Here is a 12078-nt window from a genome sequence, read left to right as displayed (position 1 = left end):
CAAGTTTCTTTCCCAAGTCCCTGTGGGAAGGCCTCTGCTGCTTTGAGTTCCCTCTCAAGAGGCTGCTTTTGGAATGGTGAACTAATTTAAAAACAAAACTCCAGGCCAAGAGGCAATGGACTCAAACTCAGGCACAGGAAGTTCCACCTCAACATGACAAAGAACTTCTTTACTGTGAGGGTTACAGAGCACTGGAACAGGCTCCTCAGAGAGGCTGTGGAGTCTTCTTCTATGGAGACTTTCAAGACCTGCCTGGATGCCTTTCTGAGTGATCTGCCCTAAGTTGTGCTTAATTTTTTTTGTTTGTTTGCTTTTTGTTTGTTTGTTTTGGGTTTTTTGTGGGGTGTTTTTGTGTGGGTTTTTTTTGTTTGGTTGGTTGGTTTCGTTTTTGGTTTTTTGGTCCTGTTCTGGCAAGGGGGTTGGGCTCGATGATCTTCGGATCATCCCTTCCAACCCCTAATAGTGATTCTGTGATATATCTTCTTAACATTTTAGCCAAAGTGTAAACAGTACGTTTTACCTACCACTAACTTGAACGGTCCCAATGGAAAGAAATGCAAGAAAACTAATGGAGTTGCATTGGTGGTTAAAAAAAAAGAAAGAGTTTTAGGGGAATGTAACAGCCAAATGTTTTCCTAGATGATAAAACCTATTAGGCTGAATGGGTAATAGCACAACATTCTTATCACTAGATATCCTCAGCTATATTTCTGAACAAAATCTGACATAATTTAGTGCTAGGCAATGCATGGCACAGCTAGGTTCTCTTTATTTGCAGTTTTTGAAGTGTGTAGCCCTCGATGACAGTACCCAGTGAAACTAGTAAGTATGGTGCCTTCTGTCATTTACAAAACAATCACATTATAAAGCAGTGGAGCAGGAAGGGCACAGACAACGGAAAGTCCACCTAGTGTGCAACGCTTCACAACCAAGTAATTCAAGAGTACCACTCTGGCTACTAAATGTCTAACAGCCTGGGCTTCACTACAGGGTTCACGCACTAGATAGAGAGACATTAGCTACAACTTATATACCACAGTGAAAAGCACTACATGGTAAATAATGGGATAGGAAGAAGCATCTTTCATGTAGATGTTTTCCCAGTAACCGCAACTTCTAAAACATCCGGTTTGTCCTATGTCAGACACAGGATGTGAGATGATCATTGTTCCAGTGTGGCAGTTGTGGTGTTCTTAAGGCAGGTCACTGGAAAATGATGTGTCAGCTGCAGATTTAACACCACGCTGGCCTGACACAGCACTTTAGCACCTTTTCAACTACAGGTGATGGACTGCTGGTGGGTGGCATTCTATGCTCCAACTGGTAACCACTGGAAGCTGGTGCTTAAATTGTAGTTTTATACTGTTCTTGCTAAAAAAACATTCAGTGATTAATCTGACTATACCAAAATGTATTAATTTTTATACACTTCGTAATTATTTTCTCTACTTTTTTTGGTAAAAAATGTATTATATATGAAAGTAAAAGCAATATCAAATGCATGTAAAAAGAAAATCAACAGCAACCTTACAACTACAGACCTTCCAGTGTTATGTCAATAATGAAGAGGCTTTATAAAAAGCAAGTATAAATTTAATGGAATGCAACACAGAATTTTCTTTCTGCATTTGATGAGTGGGGTTTTATATATATATATAAAAGAATTGCAAAGGCTTTAATCTATCTGGACCTCAATAATAAAAATGAACTAAGTAGAGATTAGAACAAGATCTAACAGATTATAGGAACTAACCAAAGGGAGATAACAAAGGTTATACCAGAACTATACATAAATGGAAGTATCTGCACTGGGATTAATCTAATTTAAGAGATTCATTAATGCCTAAACCCCCCCAAACTAAGAGACAGCTAATGAAAGATTAGCACAAGTAAATTGGTTAAGCATCAACAGAAGAGAATGAGAGGATAAAAGGACCGGAGCAACTCTTATGTCTGGGCAGATGTGTTTTCTGCTTCTTAGCAGGAAGGAAAACAGTCTGTAAATGTATACATGGAGAAAGAAAGAGGAGTAGAAATATGCTTCCTTAAGACAAATTCCTTGTGAGACTCTGTCTGCACTTAAAACTTCGATATTTCCTTGCCTAGAGAAGCTGAAACCATCTGTGCCTTCTCTGTATTCTCTGCGGGGGAAAAAATTACAGCTGGGACATGCTGCTTGCTGTTTTCTCTATAATCATGAAAAAAATCCCATTAAAAATATCATAAAGCTGTCCATAAGCCAGATCATAATTAGAAGTGTGGCATTGTGGGATTCCTCTCTTCCTTGATCTTTATAACTGTCTTGCTCCTTTGACTGTGAGATGCATTTTCTTTTTGTGTATTTTTAAAGAACTACCTCCTCCTAAAAATAGATTTAAATGTAGTGAAAAACTCAGACTAAAGGAATCAATGATAGAATAATAGAAGAGTCAACACAGAACAATTTTTTTAAAGAAATCAAACACTAGGTAGATCACAACTGCACAGATGATGAAGACAATTATCTCAGAATCAGTACAAAAAACGATGAGGTATAAAACTGAGACGTTACAAACTAGTCACCTAGCAGTGCATAGGAGTTACAGACAGAAGCATATAAAGCTGGTGATGCCTTTCTGACAAAGTACATCAGTAAGATAAGGTGGTCCTTCTAAGTCAAGAGGCTCTTTACTACCATGTCGGCAGGTGCAAGGGCAGCTCTAATTAAAAGTACAGTAACATGAGTGATGTCACCAGGAGACGTTTGTCCCTCTCGGGCATCTTTGCCCGAAATTTAAACTAATAAATTTCTAACTTTTAGGGACCTTTCACTTTCTCCCTCCTCATAGCACAAGAGAGAACTTTGGAAAATAATTGATTTCACTGCAAAACTACTAGTTGTAATACAAGTAATCAGAAAAAATAAAGAAAGAAGAAAAAATGTAACCTCACTTTTTTAAGTAAAAACACTCTTATGAGCACTCAGACCTGCTAAATTAATCATATTTGATTTGCAGTAAAAAAAAAATTAATCTAAACTAGAAAACTGTGCACAATGCAAGCTTTTGTGAGCATATGTTCTTTTCACAAGCACTTGCTTTTCCTTCTCCCCTTGGATAATGTGTTGAGTTTGTCAAGTTTTGTTCTGCACTGGGAGAGGAACCATGTCATAACACATTTCTGCACAGCACCTTGTAAAATAGCAATTCTTCACCCAGCTGCTGCCTTTGGGTGACTGCAAGACAAGTAATAAGAGTGTTCTGATTGATTACAGCTTGTCCTGCAACTTCTCTGGGACAGGTCTCCTTTGCCATAAATGGTCTCCTTCTCAACATGGCAGATCATTATACGCTTGAAAATGCTAACATTATCTCCACCGTTTATGCTAAGAAAGTAAACAAACCTTGTTAACCAACGTCATTGTGTAAACCAGTAGTTCGGTATCAACCCCATCCTTCTCCTCCAGGATCTCCATGATGTTGGACCACAGCTTGGCTCCTAGAGGAAAAGCAGAAACCATTGGTGACAGTTATCAAAATGGAAAGCTACAGCATCAACATCTATCCAACAGGAAGCACAAGGTGGAACGATGTGGCCAGGTGGAAGATCAAGTGGAAATATGGTTGTCTCCAGCTTCCTCTTCAGTCTTCCCTGCTTCACAGAGAGTGGAGCTAATGCAGTCAGTGAAAGCTATGGTGCATCCTAATGCAAGGATCTGAAATATGTCAGGTGGACTTTCCCCACAGGTATGAAATTCTCTCCCTTGATGATGAAGGAAGTTTTGTTAGCCCAGTTTGACTGACAGTGAACTTCTAAAATAAGGCAGGAGGCATTTCACCCCACCCATCATAGGTTCACATAGGCTTAGATAAATCTTCAATAAAAATCCACATGCTACTCTCTCTGTGCATTTAATGCTCACATTCCCGGTGACACTACTAAATATGTGGCATTAAGGTAAGTCCTGCTAGTAAAACAGTGCATCAGAGAAACAGTTTTCTCAAATTACAGGCTATGTGACACAGAAAAAAGAAATTATCAGGTGAAAAGATTTTTGTTGTGATTCTTACCCTGATTATTTTAATAAGAATCCCCTCTACAGAACTTTTAAATACATTACTTTCATTTTTCATTAAGGTCAAAATTTGTGCTTCTAGTTATGACGTATTTACTTGATTTCCATGCTGGTTTGCATTTGCATGATTATTTGATGCCAAAACCCAACTGGCTTAGTGAGTTATTGTGCCAAAAACGTCAGACAGGCAACGTCAACTAGACTCAAAATAGCCTCTGGTATGGAAGGTACCTTGTAAAACCATGCTATTTCATTTGGCTAAAAGGCAGATAGTTGCACTAACTAAAGAAAAAAAACCCAAACAACACCCCACATCACTATTTTACCTAGGAAAGTAAAGTAAATAATGAAAGCCTATATTTCAGTATTTTGTTTGGGTTAAAGTTAAAGGTGAGGAGGATGAAGCAGAAAGCTAACCTTAATTTAGATACACTCAATTCAATTACACCAGCATAACGACAAGAGTCTTTGAATTTCAGAGCGAAGAATGCAGAGTATTCCAGCAGCCCACATCCCCTAAACACTATCAGAATTACTATAGTTTGAGCATAATCAGGCAGTAGAAAGCAGGTGTTTCATCACAACCACCTGTTGCTGACTGATCAGTGACCCCAATGTTAAAACTCTGCACAACTCTCACAGTGATAACAGGCCTTGTTTATTCATGCAGCGATTTTATATATATATATATATATCCAGCTACACAGACATGAAATCTCTGCTAACCAAGGATCTCAATTTTCAAGGCAATGGCAGTGCTCTGTGTGGAAAAACCTGTCTATTAATGAACACATGGACAACAATATTTCTCCTGTTTTCATTTTCCTCCTTTTTGAGACATTCTCTGATCTTTACTACTGAATAATAAATCTGAGTTTCCTTATCCTGAGCAAAATCAGAGGGAGAGGGGAAGATTCACTCAGGGCTTTCCAAATGTATTTATGTGCATTACTAATTAAATACTAATTCAGATACATGGTTGTTATGAAAATGCACCAGACACCTCTTTAGCAGATTCTCTGTGTTACCAGACATTTTATGCAGTAAATGTTCAAAAGACATGTGGAACAAATTCACTCAGTTCACAAATGATACATGATCAGCAGAAATGATATTCTTACTACAAAAATGTCTTCCTGTGGTTTCCAGTGAAAAATAAAATGGAAGAAAATGAGAGAGAAATAAAATGGGGAAAGCATGAAAGTTTGACTTATAACTATGCCATTTGAAAAAAGTGAGTTGATAACAACACAGAAATTAATTATTTAATCCACATTGCATTATCCAGTGAGAGTCCTTCTAGGGAAACATGCCTTTATCTTGCAGAAAAGTTTTATTCTTATTGGAAACATCCTATTTTCTTTTTAAAAACAGCATCCTGGGGTTTTGTGTTTCTTTGTTTTTCTTTTTTTTTTATTATTATTTGTTTTGGTTTGTTTGCTTGAATGTCTTTTTACTTCTCCATGATCATAAAAGAATATTTTCAGGATGACCTGGGTGTTTTCCTGCAAGGATGACACATAATTTTCATCCACCAGTGCTGCTTCTCTGTTTCAGAATACAACTTTAAAAATCTGTGAATCGGGCACATTTACTAGTAGGGCAGCCTTGTAAATAGCCCACCAATTTTTCAAAGGCTTTAATTAAGGTGCTGCTATTAAAAATTTGAAAGCCTTAAATTTGGAATTCTTCATCTATTCCCTAATATTAAGAGGAGGTAGTACTATCTATGACTTTGATGGAGCTACTCCAATCTGTACCAGATTGAACTTTTCTTCTCAAATGCAGTTCTCCTCATTATGATCTCAAGCTGAACAGCCAAAAAATGAACATGGAAATAACCGTAAGGACCTCTAACCACCTGGGGATGGTGTGCAATTTGCACCATGAACTTACTGCATTACCATACTTGGGTTAATATTCCTTGCTAATATATAATGAGAGCCTACAGCTTCCAATCTAAGAACCAGACATCACGGAATATGGGTAGATCTAGAGCAGGTGTCTGCTCTCATCTACTCTCATGCCCTGAGCTTGGATTTCCAAATATATTGTGCCTGAAGAGTCACCACTTAAAGATGAGACAACAGGCTGGAGTCATGAAAAAAATTAATTTTCAAGGCAATATTTTTTAACAATAGGAGTGAAAAAACTCCTTCTCCTTTCAAGCTGCATAGAAAACGTTGTGAAAAATAGCTTGGAAAATCATATACTAAAAAAATGGATGACTTTTCTAAACTCATTGGCTGCTGTAGTAAAATAATGACATTCAAATATAAGATATGAGAAACACTATGTATATTTTCCATTTTCCTTTAAATGGCTACTTGTATTGTGGAGAACATTAAAAGCTCTCAATTTACAGATGAAGAGGAACCTTTGAGGAAACTACTATGCAGAGCTAAAATCTACAGCTCCCATTTTCTGTGTAAAGGTCAGAAAAACCTGAACTCAAATCTAGGTTTGACAATACATATGTATTTCTAGAAAAAATGTAAATCCATTTAATATTTTTATATTATGGAGCTTATTTTTAAAAATATTTAAGTGTAATCATTTAAACTTGCCAATTCTCAAAAAGGTTTATTTTCTAGCCTGTCTCCTCCACCCAACTGTGATGTAGAATAATGATGATTTAAAAGAATTAATGATGTAGCATCCTAGCAATTCTCCTGGGAGTAGGCTGAGACATTCCCCTAAAGTTATGACTTTCATGCAGGACTCATGGCAAAACTGATGTGAGTGATGGATCAAACTCACTCAAGTAAAACTGCAGAGGTCGAGTTTTGTGTGTGTTCTCCTGCCTTCCAATGGGTGAAATGCAAACTGCTCGACTGCCTTTCACAGGCTTCTCACTGCTAACAGCTCGTTCTTGTGGCTACTCTGACAGGAAGGCTGAAGCCTCAGCCCTAATGCTACTAAAGCACTCCAAGTAGTCATGCACAGAGCATAAACATGTGGAGAACTACGGGGTTGCAATAATTAATTGTATATTAAATAAATTAATACAGTCTATTGAATAATGTTGCCCATTGTTTTAAGTCTCAGCCTTTTTTCAGTTTCCTTTTAAAATGGTTTTATGTATGAATCTCAGAAAAAAAATAATAAATTAATGCTTTACACAAAATCTTGACATCACAACTACACAGGACATGCACATTACGTATAAATTATGGGATGCCTTGCATCAGGCCAGAACCATACATGTGGACTGCCACCAACTTACAGAGTGCCTGTCTCTAGTTGCCATAAGACGTAAAGATATTAGTATTTTTGGAAAGACCTCTACATCTTGTATTCCTGGCTATGTAAAAATGTGTGAACATACAGCCTTCCATCATACCAGGAATGACATTAATGGGCATTAATTTACTGGATATCTGTGTGTGAAATGGCATGGAAAGGTGAGATACTGATAGTGTGGGCCATTTACAAATAATCTAACAAGTCAGAATTCACAAACAATATGTGATAGTGTTCAGGTCAGCCACAGAGCTTTAATCTCTCTCCTAAATAATGTCTGTGATAAAGCAGCCTCAGACAGCAGAGTGCAATGCCAGCTCTGCTTTCTAGAGCCTGCACAATCCTAGTATGCTTAAACTGAAGAGAGATCAAATTCCTCTGGGGCTCTGAAACAAGAAAGGGCAGGGGAATCAAGATCTATATGGATGTATAACTAGAATCTACTTCCTGTATGATGAGGGCTACGTAGTTACTTATGGTCTGCTTGTATCTGAGAGCAAAGCCAGCACTTCTGCAGGTCTCTGTACTTCAGTTTGCATATGGATGTGTTCTTGCATAGAAAACAGATTGCTTTGAAACCAGGCTGAGTTATTATAGGGTTCTTTACATTAATCATGTGTGGTACACATGTTGAGGAATTATGTCATATCTCATCACCTTGTATGAACATGAAACATTGGACTTTTTTCAAAGCAGTGCTAAACTTAATTATATACCTGCAAAATTTATGACAATGTTTCAAGACAAGGCACATCACTTTTTCTTCCTCTGTATTTCTGTTCCATTAAATCAGTCATTAAAGACAGATACTCCTCAGCCAGAAGCTATTAATTTGATAATTAATTTCAAAATATAAATTAAAACATAGCACATCCACAGCCAAAAGTGAAGAGTTATTACACTGATAACCTAAAACTAACTGAGAATAAAGCAAGAAAAAAACCAACAATCTCTTTTTTAGCAAATAACTGCTTAATAACCAAAACAACAACAAAAAGAGAAAGGAAAACTGGGTATTTTGGGCTAAGTTATTTGCAAGAGTTAATGAGATAATCCACCAACCAACAGGTATGAGAATTCCCATAAACCCTTTCCTGAGGCTCCTAACAAGTGTCCATCTAACTACATGCATTACTTCCCCCCCCCCCCCCCCCCCATTTTCTGTTGTTCCTGAAGTTGTTTCTATTACTTTGGGACATGAAAACGTTTTCCTATGGCTGTTTTATAGATACAGAAGGGAATACACAGCACATGGTAGTGTATTTAGGGCTCTCCTTTCTCTGTATGTGAACAGATGGCAATTTGAACATGTTGAGAATACCAGTGGGTTCTGAGACCTGAGGAAATACTAAGGATGACTGTAAAAATAAATCATAGCACTCACAATTACATGAATATTGCAATTACATTTCTGCTTCTGGCACTGTAAGGTTTAGTGGTTTTAATTCAAAACAGAAAACCAACCTTTGAGCTCACCGCTCAAACTGTTACACTGGATTTGAACTGCCCCTGTCTGTTCCCCTGCCACAAGAGACAATTGGGTGTTTTTTTGGGTCCTTTCAACACACACATACTGATAGCTGAAAGCAAAACCTGGCTATTTTTTTCTATTTCTGGCACCACCTTTCTTCTCATCCCCCGATTTTTTTTGTTTCACTTTTACCATACCAAGTCGCTCAAACATGTTCAGCATGGAGGCAGTTGCTCCACAGAGGCGATCTTGCTTTCAACCTCCATGTGTTTGAGACCACAACAATGGCTTTCCCAACCTCAAAAACTCTCCTTGAGGCAAAGGAATGTTTTGCATCAAGAGAGAATGCCCCGGGAGCTTAGCAATGGCTTTGTGGGAAGAACAAGAAAGAACCATTTTTGTTCTACTTATTGGTAAAAAATACAGTATACATATTCAAGTATTTTTCATGAGCCTGAAGGGTAACAGATTTCATAGCATAATATCTGCTCAAGGGCTTTATTTTAATGTAACAACAGATGGTTTTACTTTTACTATAAAGCTTGTACTATTACTGACCTCGTCTTTCTCTTCAAAGGGATTACACTGATTAGATATCATTTTCTCTTCTACATCAGACTGCTGCTTTTCAGAAGGAAGTAGAGAGATGGCCTGGCCCTAGGAGCCTCCAAGGTTGGAAGATGCAATGGGGCTCACTTTGTGCATGGGTGCAGGGATGGGGCAATGGCTGCAATGCACAGGGGGGCAGCCGGGTTCCTCGGTCTTTCACTCTTCACTTTCCCACTATAACTCATTCCTCTAAACAATCTTCAATTGCATGAATACTTAAAATGTTTTTAATCAAGAAATGAAGGGTATGTCACACAAGGCAGGCATCATGACAGCAACACCAGAACCACTGAAGTCAATGATGAAATGCCAACCAGTGATGTTGGGATCTTGCAGCCCCCTCCCCAGTAAGGCTACTCACCTCTCTTTTCATCGACAGTAGATACTGCCTGGATTAAAAGCAGTGCGTTGGACTCGGTGTACTCCACAAACACCAGCAGCAGCTTCAGTGCTGTCTTTACCACCAGGCGGAACTGGAAGGAAAGAGTGTGACTTGTCATTCAGCAAACCACAACATTTCCAGATGTGCTACATGACACTGGGCAAGATGCAAGCGCAGCAATTCCGATCTGGTAGTAACACATGAATGGAAGAGATTAAGCTCTGCCAAGACCGAAAAAAATGAAAGGTAGCCAGTTGGCTGAAAATTTCAGTCACCAGACAGTGCTCTCCTAGGGAAGTCTCAGAACTCAATGAATTCAAACAAAAGCTTAATTCTGCCACATGTAATCAAAGGCTGAGCATCCCACCTAGGCATGCACCTATAAATATCCTCAACATTACTGACCAAAGCCTTATGTACCCATAATCTAACAGAGTTAAGGACTCATATACGCCTTGGCTTCTCAACACAACATTCATTTCCCCCTTTCACCATGAGCTTTTAATGCTGTCAAATTGCTATATGATGGGATGATTTTCGCTTCATGCTTTGTTTTTCTTAAAATGTCTATCTACATTTAATGTTTAAATGATTAAATACATTGATATTAATTCTACACAACTTGGAAGAAAGTGTGTTCCATCTCCAATTGTCACACCCTGTCACAAAATGTGTAATTTACTGGATCTGAGCTTTCTGCCTCTAAGTATACCAATTAATTTTTAACATTGTGAATTCAGGAAAGGCTTGACATTGATATAACAGACCTACTGCAAATCAATACCCCGATTCTATCAGTTTCATCACAGCTCTCCCATTTCCAGAGAGGACCATCTGACTACTAGGTAATGTTCAAAGCACCCAGTAAGAATTTTCAGGGACTTGAATGACATGATCAGGTATGTGAAAAAACAACTCTTTACTTAAGGGAATATTTGGAGTTTTTAAGAAAAGGAGAAGTGAAAGAGGATGACTTTTTAACAGGCAGGGCTCTACATGCTCAGCTGAGAGAACTTTTTTTAGGAGAATTGATTCAAGGTCAAATTTGCAATACTATCAATCTAAATAATGGATTTAAAGCCAAATAAATGGTTATACCCTGCTGTTCCTACAAACACAATTTCCCACCCACTGCACTTAAATTAAGCTTGAGAAAAACAGGTATTTGCAAGTTTACAGTATTTTTCTGCTACCTTGTTCTGCAACAAATCTATCCAACAGTGTGTAAGATTTTTAACAAGATGGCTATAGTAATGTGCTCATTACTTTCTCCTCTGCCATTTATAGATTTTTGAATCTATCTTAGGACACATTCATGTAGAGATAAGCCACGTGTCAGAAAATCCCTGCCTTTGTCTCATTACTTTATGTTGGTAGGCACACTGAAACTTAAGTGCTTGGTCAGTAAAACGTCTCGTTCAGGAGGGAAAAAAAAATATAAAATCATTACACTGTATTGCTAAACTGTTTCAGGGAGATATAGATATATATACACATATATATATAGTTTCTGCCAGTATTAGCTTGTTCTCATTTGCTCATTTTTTCATGTCCTTACAACACAGCTCTCCTAAGAGACATAGAATCACTACTAATCATTTTATAGGTGCACTCAAAAGACAGCAGCTGTGTCTGTATTCTAAAAAAGACTGTAAGTGAAACACTCATAGACTTAAGCTATTGCGTTCTTGTTGCCACTCACAGAGATGTACCAGAGCTCCTATTAAGGTAATGAGCTAAAATGCAGGTTGCAGCTCATTACTATGAACACTTTGGTGTGAACAGTGACCAAGGCACTCCCCCAGCTTCTCAGTTTTTTCCCACTTGTGTTGAATAATATTCAATGCATTGCAATGATTACTACCTAGAAATGTAAAATCTTATGTTGTTGAATCTAGTCTCTTTCAGACCTGATCTATCATTGCATCAGTTTTTTTTAGAGCTGACAGCCAGGAAATCCCAGTGACAAATCTGACCCTTAAGACACCTGGTTACCTTAATTTGCAATTGTACTGCTTTAGTGGTCCTTCACAGACACGTGGGGTAGTCAAATTAGAGAAAATTGAAATTCAATGGCACACAATATAGTTGTTCCTTGGAAAGGCACTGGTGATACATCAACAAATCACTTCTGCACAATTGCACTGGACATCTGTGTATTTGCCTGGCAGGCCAATACCACACTGTTTCTGCATTCCCATGAAATTTTTTCTTAGCAATAATGTTCAATCGTTTAATAGACATACTGTAAGAATTTACACCATTTCCCCACTTGTTCTGTAAAGCTATTTCATAAAAGTGGAGCAACCAGACTACTGT

At 37.9% G+C, this 12078-nt stretch overlaps 1 protein-coding gene across 11 annotated transcripts in view; it reads right to left on the bottom strand.

Moving 5' to 3' along the window:
* FHOD3 (formin homology 2 domain containing 3) overlaps positions 1-12078 on the bottom strand; it is a 383220-nt gene that overhangs the window by 122467 nt on the left and 248675 nt on the right. For all 11 annotated transcript variants that reach the window (XM_051610566.1, XM_051610567.1, XM_051610573.1 and 8 more), the window contains 2 exons: positions 9739-9850; positions 3383-3477 (listed from right to left, as the gene is read on the bottom strand). In XM_051610566.1, coding sequence (XP_051466526.1) covers positions 3383-3477; positions 9739-9850 — 207 coding nt within the window. The remainder of the gene's footprint in view (positions 1-3382; positions 3478-9738; positions 9851-12078) is intronic.

This window comes from Apus apus, chromosome 2, assembly GCF_020740795.1.
Source record: "Apus apus isolate bApuApu2 chromosome 2, bApuApu2.pri.cur, whole genome shotgun sequence".
Lineage (NCBI taxonomy): Eukaryota > Metazoa > Chordata > Aves > Apodiformes > Apodidae > Apus > Apus apus.
This window is presented reverse-complemented; position numbering and strand designations above follow the sequence as displayed.